Source organism: Schistocerca gregaria, chromosome 4 (genome assembly GCF_023897955.1).
Source record: "Schistocerca gregaria isolate iqSchGreg1 chromosome 4, iqSchGreg1.2, whole genome shotgun sequence".
NCBI lineage: Eukaryota > Metazoa > Arthropoda > Insecta > Orthoptera > Acrididae > Schistocerca > Schistocerca gregaria.
In genome coordinates this window covers 43,367,490-43,382,214 of record NC_064923.1, presented here as the reverse complement: position 1 = coordinate 43,382,214, position 14,725 = coordinate 43,367,490, and the positions used below count along the sequence as shown (strand labels likewise).

General features: G+C 39.5%; 1 protein-coding gene across 5 annotated transcripts in view; it reads left to right on the top strand.

Annotated features, from left to right (window-relative positions):
- Positions 1-14,725, top strand: part of LOC126365842 (protein nessun dorma-like) — a 201,666-nt gene that overhangs the window by 58,456 nt on the left and 128,485 nt on the right. For all 5 annotated transcript variants that reach the window (XM_050008477.1, XM_050008480.1, XM_050008481.1 and 2 more), the window contains one exon: positions 13,541-13,716. In XM_050008477.1, the coding sequence (XP_049864434.1) occupies positions 13,541-13,716 (176 nt within the window). The remainder of the gene's footprint in view (positions 1-13,540; positions 13,717-14,725) is intronic.

Genomic DNA, 14,725 nt, shown 5'->3' with positions numbered 1-14,725 from the left:
TCCACAAAGTACATTACGTTTTGGAATTAAAAATAAATATGAATATTTTTTTATTAGATACATATGAAAGCCACACTTAAATACTACTTTTTACATAGTTGCCATTTAAATTAAGGCACTTATCATAGTGATGGATGAGCTTAGAAATTCCTTCGGCGTAAAATTCGGCCGCCTGCGCCTTGGTTAATCAGTAACCCAGTAGAAATACGATTTTTGTGGATTTCCTAGAAAGACGCACTACAATAAACTCTCAAAGGTATTGTCAAACTCTGCACAACCTCAGAAGAGCAATACAAAACAAGTGCAGGGGAAAGTTGGGCTCAAAGATCTTTCTGATTCACGACAATGCTCAGGCCCACACGGCAAATGCCACTCGTGAAGTTCTCGAATCTTTTAAGTGGGAGTTGTTTCCTCATCTGCCGTACAGACCCGACCTGGCACCAAGCGACTTCCACTTATTCCCAGCAATGAAGAAGTGGTTGGCAATACAGCGTTTTGACGATGACGCACAGCTTGAAGAAGAGGTAACCATGTGGTTGAAGGTGCAGGCGGCCGAATTTTACGCTGAAGGAATTTCCAAGCTCATCCGTCGCTACGATAAGTGCCTTAATTTAAATGGCAATTATGTAGAAAAGTAGTATTTAAGTGTGGCTTTCATCTGTATATAATAAAAAAAAATCTAGTACTTTATTTATTTTTAATTCCAAAATGTAATGTACTTTGTGGATAGCCCTCGTATATCACGAATGTGCAACTTGAAAATTTGTCTGATACAAAGAGTGTGCAAGAGAATGTAGTGTGTTACAGCGTAAACTCAAGCGCCAGCACGCCAGTCGGGAAGGAGAGAACAGAGAGATCTGTAAAGAAGACGTCAGCCAACTGCACACTGACTGTCCCCTCTCCAGGACAACAGCGCGACAGCAGTGGCCTCTATGCAAAGAGGACATAAGCGCCGCGCACAACTGGCCGCGGCCCAGTTCTACAGAAGCTTCACGGCTAGTAACCTGAATAGAAGAATCAACTGTATTACTTCACTTGTATTGGGAATTGTATATACTGAAGAGATTTCTTACTTGCTTGCACCCTTTGCTTGTGACACTTCTGTGTTATTGTCAAAGTTAAGTATTGTCATTGTTTATTTCACAATAAAACTCTTTAAGATTATTTGTTTGAATGTTGTCTAGCGATCCGAGAAAGCAGGCTATCCAGACACCCCATATTCGACAATTAGGCAGCATTTAACATTTGGCGACGAGTATTAAGAAGAACCCAGTGCTTGGCTGCCACAGATTTTCTTTTCTGTTTTGCTGTCACCTTAATTCTACTTCGTCTTTTCTCTGCAGGGGTGTGTTTTAATAGTATCTCTTGTAGTGTTTTGCTATTTAATGTTCTCAGGTAGGCACTGCAGAAATTTTTGTTGCTTGTGTTCTCTCTCTCTCTCTCTCTCTCTCTCTCTCTCTCTCTCTCTCTCTCTCTCTCTCTCTCTCTCTCTCTTTTATCTTTTTATTATTTTTTTTATTGCCCTCCTTGTCTGTTTATTGTATTTGTTTCTTCCAATATGAGCAATCCACCTCCCCCCCCCCCCCCCCCTACTGCTCAGCACCTCAACTGTAAGCTATAGATACATCAAAGCTAACACAGATGTTTCAGTTTTGGACCCAGCAAATTGCCTTGCTGCAAAACACAGTACAGCACCACCTGATGACTCAAACCACCAATACAGTGCAAAATACAACACCTATAGGTCCGAGTGCCATATTGCTATTTCGCCAGTTCACTGAAAAATATGAGGAGTGGCCCAAGTGGCTGCAACCGTTTGAAGCCCACATAATTGCTCACACTGTACTAGATACTGTGACACTACATTACTTTTTGTCAACGGTAGGAAGTGCAATGTTTCGCCTCATTCAGAAATTGTTCCCTAACGCCACCCCAAGTGAACTTTCCTATGAGAAGGCTGTAGATCCGCTAACTATTATGACCACCAAGTGCATGTGCTAGCAGGTAGGTTCCAATTCTTTAATTGCAAGATAAGGTCAGACCAAACTTATCATGAGTGGGTCACAGATTTGAGGGCGTGACAAGGAAATGCAAATTCAAATGTGCTTGCGGTGCTTTTGATTCAGATGTGATGTTGCAAGATGCGATTGTGTACTCAGTAACTGATGTTGAACTTACAGAACAGATTTTGAAACATCCGATCCATTATTCCAACATGTAGTGCAAATACTATATCAGTGCGATTCATATGCCGTGTCGGCCAATAAATTCGAGCAGCCACCAGTTTGTCGGGTCGAGTTGTCCCTTGCTTACAACTGCCCAGTAGGCAGCAACAGCATGCTCGCGTCATGCCGTGTACACAGTTCCGCACACTGTGTAAACAGTTCTCTGAAGAGGCAAGCAAAATTAAGTCGTGCCCCTGGTGCTATTCATGGCACAAACACCAAGACTGCCCATCCAAACAAGCACACTATTCCGCTTGTGGCAAGAAAGGTCACATACAACCCATATGTTTGCAGTAGAACAAACATAAAAATTCCGCCTACTCAAAAAAATCTAGCCACAAGGCCCATATTATCAATGCCAGGCATTCAAAGCTTGCTGCAGGCATTAGCAAAACTAGCACAACTACCGAGTGCACAGTTTCTTCAGTGCTATGGCAGTCCAACAAACTTTCTGTTCATTTGCATATTGGTGGAAAACGTGAAATTTCAGTTCGACATGGGTGCCCCTGTTACATTGTTAAATTGTAACAAATATGAACTGTTAAGGCTCCCCATGCCTGTCTAAAACTAGCACGCACCTGATGGCCTATACTGAACAAGACATTCCCATTCTTGGAAAATGTACATTGCCTGCCGTGTATCGCTTGCATATGTCAACTGTGACTTTTACAGCGCTACAATGATGTGCTTGTGAGAAAATGTTTGGCCTTGATTCGTTTGATTTGTTTGGTTTTAAAATTCAGGACAATATGTTGTCATTGTCTGCAGTTTTGTTGCACATATTACTATGAAAGACAATGTTCAGCTGAAATTTTGCCAGGCTAGAACTCTTCCCATTGCATTACGGGACAAAGTAGCTGGCAAACTTAGGGAATTGCAAGAGAGCAGAGCTATAGCGCCCATACAGGCTAGTCAGTGGGCAAGTACACTGCTTTTGCTCCCCAGACCTTCGGGTCGCATTCGCCTCTGTGTTCACCTTAAGTCTACAGTCAACCCACAAACTGTGAATGATACTTCTCCATTGCCACACCCAGAGGATCTCATGGACAGATTAGGCACTGCTCGCTACTTTTCAAAAAATTGTTTGCGTGATGCATATCTTCAAATACCACTAGATTAAGAATCTCAAAACGTGTGTATTGTGAACACTCATTTGGGCTTGTTTAAATATTTGTGTTTCCATTTTGGCAGTGCTTCCATACCCACCATTTTCCAACAGTATTTGGAACAGCCGACTGCTGAAGTACCAAACTGTTCAAACAATTTGGGCAGTATTGTTGTAGCAGGTTGTAAACCTGACAAACGCATTGCAAATTTCTGTGCTTTGCTTTGTGTTTTATCTGATACGGAACTAAAGTGTAGACTGGACAAGTGTAAATTTTTTAAAACCTGAGTTGCATTATCTTGGTCATGTTATAAACAGTCAAGGTGTACATTTTCTTCAGTCACACGTGATCTGCCAATTCCTTGCAATGTCACAGAATTGCAGTCAGTCTTAGGAAAAACAAACTATTATATTCGGTTCATACCGAATGCTGCACAAATCGCAGCACCATTGCATCGCTTGTATGGAAAGAACGTCAAGAACGTCCCCTCAGTTTGCCGATGATGCTGTAGTCTGCAGGAAAGTAGTATCACGTGAAAATTGTGAACAAATCAATGATGATTTGCAGAAAATAAATGTGTGGTGTAATGATTGGCAGTCATCTCTCAATATTAGTAAATGTAATCTACTGCGTATAACAAGGTGAAAATCCCCATTAATGTAAGAGTACAAAATAAATGCCCAGTCTTTGAAAGCGGTAACATCCGCCATGTATCTGGGTATGACAATACGAAATGATCCCAAATGGAATGATCAGATTACTCAAGTAACAGGCAAGGCGAGCTCTAGATTGCGGTTTATTGGTAGAATCCTGAAGCGATGCAGTCCTTCAACAAAGGAAATAGCTCACACTACATTAGTTTGTCCAGTCTTGGAGTATTGTTCGTCTGTGTGGGACCCTTACCAGTTGGGTTTGATTCAAGAGATTGAGAAGGTCCAAAGAAGAGTGGCAAGATTCGTGACTGGTACATTTAGCCATCGTGAGAGCATTACAAATCTCATAGAAAGTTTGAAGTGGGATACACTTGCAGATAGATGAGATGCTAAACAGAAGGGGCTGCTGAGTAAATTCCAAAATCCGATCTTCGCTGAGGATATAGCTTATATATTATTACCGCCAACTTTCAAATGGCGCAATGATCACCATTCAAAGATATGGGAAATCAGAGCTCGTACTGAGGCGTTCAGACAGTAATTTTTCCCTTGTGCGATCCGCGAGTGGAACAGAGGGGGAGAAATATGACTTTCGCACAAATTGTGCCCTACACCTCTACTTGGTGGCTAGTGGAGTATATATGTAGATATGTAGATGTAGAAAAACATTGCTTTGTTTCTGGATACTTTGGAAACAGCCCTTGTGGTTTTAATGGGACCAATTTAAAAATTATTTTTTTTGTTCACTTTCAGTAAGGCTTTCACCAAAATTTCAAGATACGTTATGAAATTCCTGAGACTTATTAAAATCTTTGGTATGGATGTCTTCTATTTACCAAATCTCTGGCAGACAATGTGTTCCAGGTGAATCTAAAAATATAATGAAGTAAAATTAATATTGAGAATTTTTGGAAATTATTGAAAAGTGTAGAATTGAAAATGTTAATTAAACAAATCTTTCATTTTTTGATTAATCTTTATACTAGGTCTGACGAATCCAAATTGTTTCATCGTGATGTTATGCAATTTCAAAGTGGACAATATTCTTAAGGTCGCTGCAATGCAGGGGGTGCGAGGTGCAGCAGAAGGCGGAGGAACAACTGTGCTGTGGACGGAGTGAGATAAATAGGCTTAATTGTTGCCACCTGCCCCCCTCCCCCCACCACACCACACCAAACACACACACACACACACACACACACACACACACACACACACGTCATGCCATACCACATGACTGCTGTGGTGGAGATGGTACTTAGCAACTGCCGTGTAAGAGTACAAGGGGATGGGAACACCCTAACTTGTGACACCTTGCAGATTTGTTGTTTTGTTTTTCGTTGACTGCTGTTCAATATGATATACATACAGTAACCTGAAATACATGGCACTAAATGTACTGCGCTATATTACATTGCTACTCCTCTGGACTCCGTGAAACTTTGCATCAGAGTTGCGAACACACCTTAGATTGTGCATGTGCAACTGGCATTACATAATAGTCTTGTAGAGCACTGTATAATACAAGCAGAACAAGCTGTGATTTTGTATCTCATGTTGAAGGCACTCATTTAAACTGTACAGAACGCTTACACTTTGTAATATACTCTCAAGCCCATCAAATGTACATTCCTTGTGCAGATAATATGACAGCATAGTAAATGTATTGGTTTACATTTGGCTTTAAAGAGGCAAACAAATTTAAGCAGATAGTCATATGACTGTTTTGAGATACGATACTTTAATTTGTGTTCCATATCATATGTTTCTGTTCTAAATGTTTATGAAATACAGTGAGAATGAGTTACCAGTATCATATTTCCTGGTTTATATATATAGTTTATCCACTTAAGTTTACGGTAAGTAAGAGTTGCATTCATAAACAGTTATGAAATAATGTTAAAATTGAACATAGCAAGCATAAAAATTTCATGTTAGCACGAGGGAATTGCATGACTACTCAAAATATATAACTGACCCCAATTTTATTGACTGTTTCAAATGCTTTGAAAGAAATCTGTCAGAAGTTATTTAAAAATTAAAAGAACTGCAAATATTTTGTTATTACCAACAAGTTGTGATAAAGTATTATTAATTTACTCCTTCAAGTAAATTAATGCGTATGGATTGTTCTCATTCAATTGCACGGGAAATCTTAGACGTTCAATATTGGCAACATTTGGACACCTGGTTAATTATACATTTTGGGTACGGGCTAACACTTAAGCATTCACCATTAGTGAGGTTGTGGAAAACATTTTATGAATTTTTGCTAACACATGTTGGGCCCACTATAGCCTGGGGGCGTGTATCATTGATACATGTGATACGACGGTAGCTATGCCCCACATGTCATTGGAGAACATATGACTTGGACGAACTATTACTGCTAAAGGACTATTGAATTAAAGGAGAAGTTTTGGAGGCGAACTTCCAAGTTTAACTCAAAATTTGTTACTGTAGTGTCACTCCACAGTACGATCTGAGACACTGTGTTATGTAAGCTCAAAATAGGGTTCACTGGAATGGGTGTCCTGACTCTCCGGCAGTACAGGAATGACTGTGACTGGGTGTGTTTAGAAACTAATGGCTCCCACCATCTTGCATGGCAGGTCAGAACACACCACTATGTAATGTCTCATCAGGAATAATTGGTCGCAGTACTTACAAAATCATCTTGTAGCAGTTCTTTGCTGTTCCTTTCTGGATGTGTCTGCCAGATGGAGCAGTTACTGAAATGAGGGCTAAAGATGGCTGACCGGCAGAGCAAAGTGGAAACCGTACAACTAGCTGTTTAAGAACACTAGACAGCTTAGTTCTGGGTTGACCACTTCATAACCATGTTCTGCCCACCCACTGATTTATCCATCTTTAGAGGCAGCTGTTCCTTAGTGGAATAGTGAATGGTTCTGTGCAGTCCGAATGTGGCATGCTGCTCCATGGCAGTTTAAATACTGACCGACAATGGGAAAAATGAATTAATTTGATATCTGAGGGTCCCAGCTCATTGTTCAACCAGATGGAACAAAAAGTGGTGTCAGTATTCTCGGGCTCTATTGACTACTCCTCTTGGTGCACAACAGGAAGTTTCTGGTACACGAGTTGGCCACCTATAGCGCGTGCAGGGAGTTTCCTAACAGTACCTGTGGACATAACCCAGACAGTAGCAGAGTAATTTGTTATGACATGGTCATCTGGGTTAAGACATCCTGCTTCTGCTGCGCGTGTGTGTGTAGGAGGATTGGCCAGACTTCAGATCCAACAGTTCTGTTATGTGATTGTCTCTTTTCCATGTAACTTCTGGATTCATTTCTGTATGAGGCACATGATAATGCACCCAATCAGAATCGTTTTCAGTTCTGTGCGATGCTATATTTGCAAATGAAATTGAAGTAAATCCTTCTAGAAAGTTTTAGTTTGATATGGCAGGTACAACTGTTTCCAAATTCAGTTATGTTTCCCCTCCTCAAAACTGAGAAAGGACTGAGCATGCCTCAGTATTTGCAGAAGCTTTGCCTTGACTAGTTATTTAGGAAAGATTCTTAAATCAATGAACAGCCATCACTGGAACTGTACTTAAGAAATGAGGCAGCGTCTTAGCCACCATCTGTGCAAGTTCAGGCCACTATTAACTATTGTCAACCTGGCCCCTCAGCTATCCTGAAGCCCAGACCAGTTATAGGTTTCATACCTAACGGCATTCAGAGGCAAGGAAAATTTAGTTTCCGATATTTCATGTGATTATTGACTGAATTTAAAAATGTGAAATACTATCATAGTGTACTCATTAAGAGTTTTAATCTTACGTTAATAGCTTAGTGCAGTAAGACAACTGTACACAACATATACCACTGAATGTATCTGCAAAATTATGATGATGTGTGAAACTTAGTTCAGGAGATACAATTTCACTAACATCGAGATGTGTAAAGAAAAAGGGCTCCTGTTCAGATCGAGCCAAAATTATACAGAATGTATTTGTGCAGTATTTCGTAGTGAGAACTCTTAGTGTTGAGCAAAAAAGTTTGATTATAATTTCAAACCTTTTCTAAACTTTTTCTAATTTATACAGTATCCATCAAATATGTAACACTTCAACTCACTTGTAAAGTAATCTTAAGCCATTAGTTAGGTAGCCTGTAACTAGTACTGTATTCCCCGACAGTTGGGAGAACTGTTATATAGCCACTAGTAAACCCCCCAGATTTGTAGTAGGAGCCTTGTACTCTCTCTGCTCTCACTTTTTGCTGATTTTTCAGCCTTTTTGTTCATCCTCTGCAACAGCAATTTGCCAGTTTCAACTTACAGTTAGAGACCGCAAGAATGGGATGCAGAAAATGGATTTTTGATTTTCTGTAAATAGTAGGGTGGGTTTTGTGTGTGTGTGTGTGTGTGTGTGTGTGTGTGTGTGTGGTTTTTTATCCCCCTCCTAATATTTTTTTTAATATACCTGTCTGGCAGTTGAGGGACACGCTGTCATGTTACCCTGTTAAGATAGCCTGAAAGATAGCTTGAAACTTGGGGATCCCTAAAAGCAGTGAATACTTAGATTGCCTTTCATACGGGTTTTGAGGGACAGTCAAGACACATCCACACAAGTTTTCTATGGCTGTTGTGCATTCCTAGCCAGAATCTGGCTGTGAGTGTACAGATCAGCAAGACATCTTCATCTGAAGATCATTGACAAATCACCATGTAAGTCTGGCCTCAGGAGTGTGCAGGACCAGCGCCCTACGTAACCTATGTGCTGAAGCAGATGAGTGGTTACTCGCCCATTGGAAGCAGCCACAGACACCTATTGTATCACGCACGTGGGTTCCTCGGCCTTCCGGAATCACCGATGTACCGAATGTCACTCTCCACACTGTGCAACTAATTTTCACAAATTGTGCACGACCCTTGATGTGATTTGGGATTGGCAGAAAGCACGAACTAGTTTCATCTGGGGTTGGGCTAGTGCTAACACAAATTCAGGGCTGCAACCATCTATCATCCTCATTACTGAAGAATCACAGCATAATTTTATGTTTAATGAGATACATAAAAGACTACATATGTTTATAATTAGTGTGTTTTATTAAATTTCAAATGAGCAAAATAAGCTGAACAGGATGTCACAGTAAGATGGTTGATACTCAGGGATGTGACGAGAACAATCATTTGTAGCAGAAAGCTTCATATGGACGTATGCCCTATTCTGAATGGTTACTGACATAGAACACATATTGTACATTGTTAGTTGTTTTTGTGTTATTCAATACATTATTCGCTTTACTCACGTACAACAATTAGTAAAAATAATAGCATGTATTTTGCAAAGTATCATTTGAAAAATATGTATTTCTATGACATTCATCTCTAAGCGTTACTGCACGTCACATTACAGCTATTGTACAGTTAACAATAAATGTTCAAATATCTCATTATCAACTGCAGTGCATTTGTACACTCTTGTTAGAAAAGGTTGTGTTGCTTCCTAACTCTTCTGGGCGTTCCCTAATGAGGGCACTAACCCCTGTGATCCGACTGAGCCATTCAACTTGCATATTAACCCTTAATTTCTACACCTCGAACATCGTGCAGCCGTTTAAACAAAAATCTAATGGTGTAAAGTATTCCCATGACAGATCCAGCGATTAGGGAAAGTGTGGTTCTGATGTTTTCTCACATTTGTAGTAAAATGTGGAAGGGCTCCATCATGCTGGAAGCACACTGCATTCCGTGTAGCCAAAGAAACATCCTTAAGACATTCAACAAATGAATTTTCCAAATGCTGCAAGTTATTCTGCCTGATCATTCACTCCTCTCTGCATCTGACTAACCCAGAAACAAATGCACCTTAAAGATGTTCTCTCTGAGAAGCTATGTGGAATAGGGCATATGTCCATATGTAGCCTTTTGCTTCAAATTAGTGTTCCTGTCTTATCCCTGCATCCTGACCATTCCTCTTGGGACTCCCTGTATAGATATATTCAGATATCTCTGAGCATGTAGAATCTGTAGCTCACTTTGTGATATTACCCATTGTGTGCTCAGCATCTGTCTATAAGTGAAGTTACTGTGCTTGATGCATTTGTTCTGGCTCGGCAAGTTCTCTTTTGCCCATAGAATGCCCATATGCCCAGATAGTGTAATCCAGTATGCTGTTTGCTTGCAAAAGCTGGGGAAGTAGGTGCCATTCTGGTCGTTACCAGGGCACATGGAAATTCTGGGAAACAGCTGGCATAGCATCTGAGGAGCCGTGTACTGGTAATCTGGGGGTTAAATATGCCATTTCTGTATATCTTACCATCCCACTGTTCAGGTAGAGTCGTACATCGTAAATGGGAAGGATGATTATTGGAAATAATTCATTATAAAATGTGACTAGTAAAATGGACATCATCATAGTATGCCTTTTGTTTCCAGAATGAATTTTTCACTTTGCTGTGGAGTGTGTGTTGATATTAAAATTCCTAGCAGATCAAAACTGTGCATTGGACTGCAACAGTTGAGCTACTGGCAGAAGTAAAGCTGTGAGGACAGATCGTGAATTGTGCTGAGGTACCTCAGCTGGTAGAACACTTTCCTGCAAAAGGCAAATGTCCTGAGTTTGAACACTGGTCTGCACACAGTTTTCATCTGCCAGGAAGTTTCATGTCTTTCATTGCTTAAACCATTACCACTATGTTAATGAGATGCGAAATGAGTGAACCAATACATAATAATAAAAACAGCAATAATAGTAATAGTAATAATAACAGTTGTAGATCTAATATTTCAGTAACGTCAGTATTTTTAACAGTGTGTTCAGTAATTTCCTTGTAACATTCCGTAACATTGAGCAAGCATTGGGGTATTTTGGATACGAAGGCAGAAAAGAAAATGGCAAAAGACTCCTGGATTTGCGTCAGAGGAATGGAAGAACCAAGGGTGTAATTGATTATATTCTAGTAGATAGAGAATGTAGAGGCAAAAGTAACAAATGTGAAGTGTGAGTGCAGATGGAGACCATAGGTTACTGGTGGGACAATGGAAAATGAATCAGAGTGTGAAAAATAGAAAACAGAAGAAAATGATGAGGGTACAGGATTGGAAAGTGAAGGAGAGTGAAAGTGCTGAGAAGTATAGAGAATTAATCACACAAAATTTCCAAAAGAAGTTTTCTGCGATGTAGAAAAAGAATGGAGTTTATTCACAGACACTAGTCGAAGCATCACAGAAACTATATGGTAGAACATCTGCAAAGGAAAAAGCAAGACAGACTAGTTGGTGGGATGATACCACAATTCAAGCAGTTAGAAGAAAAAATGGAGCATGGAGAAAGTGGTGGAAAACTAAAAATGATGAGGACCATAAAAGATATATAGAGGTAATAGCAAAGAAAATGGGATGGGAAGAGTTTACAAAACGAACTTGAGGATGTGAAGAGAATAAGAAAATGTTCTATAAAATGATGAAAAATAAAAGGAAGGCTTCTGAAGTACCAGTAACAATGGAAACAGAGCATGGTACTGTGACTGAAGATCCAGGGGATATAAAACATCTCTGGAGAGAACATTTTAAGAAGCTGTTAAATGCTGAGGAGCAGGTACATGAGGAAACAACAAACAATGGAGAAATTGGGAGAAGTTGGTAAGCAGGATTAGGACAAATTACATGGGAAGAAATGGAAATAGCTGTGAAGAAGGTGAACGGGGGGAAAGCCCCAGAACCTGATGATGTTATCTGTGGACATATTAAGAGCAGCAGATACAGTGGCTATATAGAGTACCGTCAAGTGTGTGGAGAAATATTACCAAACCTGACAATTGGAGGAGACATTGTTCCCATCTTCAAGAAAGGCAATAAAAGACTTTGTAGAAACTACAGAGGAATAACCCTTATGAGTCATACAGCCAACATTTTTGAAAGAATTTTACTAAATCAGAAAAGGAGCACGGGTTTCGGAAAGGAAGAAGCACGATCAACCTGATATTTTGTATCTGTCAACTGATGGAGAAAAGTTGGGAGTATAACAAAAGGGGATAATGGTTTTTATATACATATAAAAGGCATATGAAACAGTTAACAGGGAAAGACTCTGCGAAGAAATGACGAAGATGGGTATAGAAGATAGATACAATAATGTAATAAAGACAGTGTACAGAGGACACAATTTTAGAATTAGAATACCATTGAAGAACTCTTAATACTTCGAAATAAGACAAGGACTTAAACAAGGAAGTATTCTGTCCCCTGCACTTTTTAATGTTGTGATAGAGGGAGTGAATAATTAAAAGGCATGGATTAAAAATAAATAAAGATAAGAGTGAAGTAATGGTATTTGGAAGCGAAAAAGGGATCAACGGGAATATTAAATTGAATGGAGGAGCCTGGTAGACAGTTTCGCTTATTTAGGGTGTGAAATCACTAGTGATTGAAGAATGACCAATGAAACTAATGGGAGGTTTCAGTAGGGAGGCAATTTCTACCAAACAATAAAACACCTTATTTGGAATAAGGAAGTTTCAGAAAAAGCAAAACTCCTTATGTATAAGAGCTATTACTTCCCTATTGTCACCTATGGAGGAGAAACATGGACAATCACAGAGAGGGACTGGAGCAGAGTGCAAGCAGGGGAAATGAAATTCGTCAAAGTGGTTTAGGGTAAGACAAGAATGGACAGAGTAAGGAATGTAGATATTAAAAAGGACCGTAAACAAGAAAATATGAGAGGAGAAATCAAAAAAAAGAGATTAAGATGGTACGAGCATGATAAAAGGATGCGTAGGCAGGGACTTCCCAAACTTATGGAAGAATTAAGATGGATGGAAAAAGATGTAGAGGGCACCCAAGAAAACAGTGGACAACGGGAGTGAGAATATCTGTGGAAAGGGGAAGTGTGACCTGGCAGCATGTGAAGGAAGAAAAGTGGCGTGAGGACAAAGCCAAATGGAGAGGACTCGTCAGCACCTAGACCCAGTAGTAGCTGCAGCGTGGTCCGGATACTTTACTTTATTCCTTCAAATGTGAGAAATTACATGTTAACAGAAATATGTGACAACAGTACAGAACACCTCAAATCTTGATAAATTGGCTGGTTTAGGGAATAGTAAGCAATGTTAGGATAAAGTTGGCAAATGAGACAGAAGAAAGAAATTCGAAATAAATGTAGATGAGGAAGGCATGGCTAGTATTGATAATGTGCCAGAAATACTGATTCACTGCTAAGCAGGAGAATTGTTAGGATATGCCTAGAGTGAAGCTATGCTGACAACAACAGGTATATGATGCTTTTATCTCCTCTGGAACAAAGTGTGTTTACGTGTCAGTCACAGGTTTCTGGGTCTTTTGTGTAGCTGAACTGGAGAAAGATTTAATTTTATGCATGTACGTGGATGATTTGTTGTATTGTATTCAATTTTAACATTCGTAGCTTTCCACTTTTTTAAAAATGAGGATCATCTTTGCTCTCTAAGTACTGTTTGTATTTCTGATTCTTATGTTTAGGATTTTCTAAGTTCAGTCCACAATAACATTATATTTGTGAATGTTTGTCTTGTGGCAGATATTAATTTAAATGTTTCAATTTCAGGTCGAAAATGTGGAGTTCGAGAGTTTCTCTGCCACTGTTAATGTTTTGAAAATGCCAGCAAACATAAATATACCAGAAAAACTATCAACTTCCTTATTACAACTGTATCCAACACTAAGTCAAGTTAATGACATCCTTTATGTGGAGCAGACGGCCAAATGCCTAGATCAGCTGAGGTAAGCTATTGAGAAAAAATGTAAAGAATTTCTCCTTCGTGTGTTTCAAAATGACTTTGGATAACTGCACAGACTATCCTAGCATGCCTCCCTCCTCAATCCAAATTCCCATTAACACCTCAGACCACATGGAATTCCCCCTAAATTCAAACAACATTGCAGACGCTCTCTAACTGTATCGGAATAGCACCTCGACATTGAGCTGAACAGAAGGTCCTGCCTGAAATCCAGGCACAGGTACTTTAATCAAATGAGGCTATATGGTTCCAGAGACACTTGCAGGTCTCAAACATCCATCATGTACATACAGATTGAAGCGATGATCGAAAATTTGTACCAGGGCCGGGATTTGAACCCATCTCCTTCTCTCTACACAGATGTTCTAATCACTACGCTACCCTGTCACAATGTCAGTTTTGAGCTGTGCTGAGGTGCTATTCCAGTACACTCAGAGATCCTCTGCAAAGCTGTTAAAGTTTAGGGGCAATACCAAATACAGTCCAGTAGAATTACCATTCAAATTGGAAATAATTGCTGCAAAAGGTTTTATTCTTTTAATGGCTTTGTTTGTGTCCCAGTATGACTATCCTATGTTTTCCCCCTCGGTGGAGTTGTGGAAAAGTGGTAGGGGGCAAAAATGTACCTGAAAATAGGATATTTTTTCGGTTTTGTGATTATATCTGGTAAATGACTCACAATATCAAAAACATAGTGGAATTAAAAATTGTAGGGCATGAAATTCTGCATTGAATGACACCATTCGCATATTTTTTGGACCACCCATTTCCATACTAGTACTCTTCAAAATTGGACCAATTTTATATTTTGATGAAAAATTTTAGTTTTAACCTCTGTTTTTTGGTAATATCCTTGAAACTGATCCATCTATGAATAATGACATTCATAAAAAAGATATGGAGAGATCAATTCTACATTCAATGAAACCAGAAGTGAATTTATTGGACCACCCATTTGTGTACAGCTCCTCAGTAAAGTTGGACCATTTCTC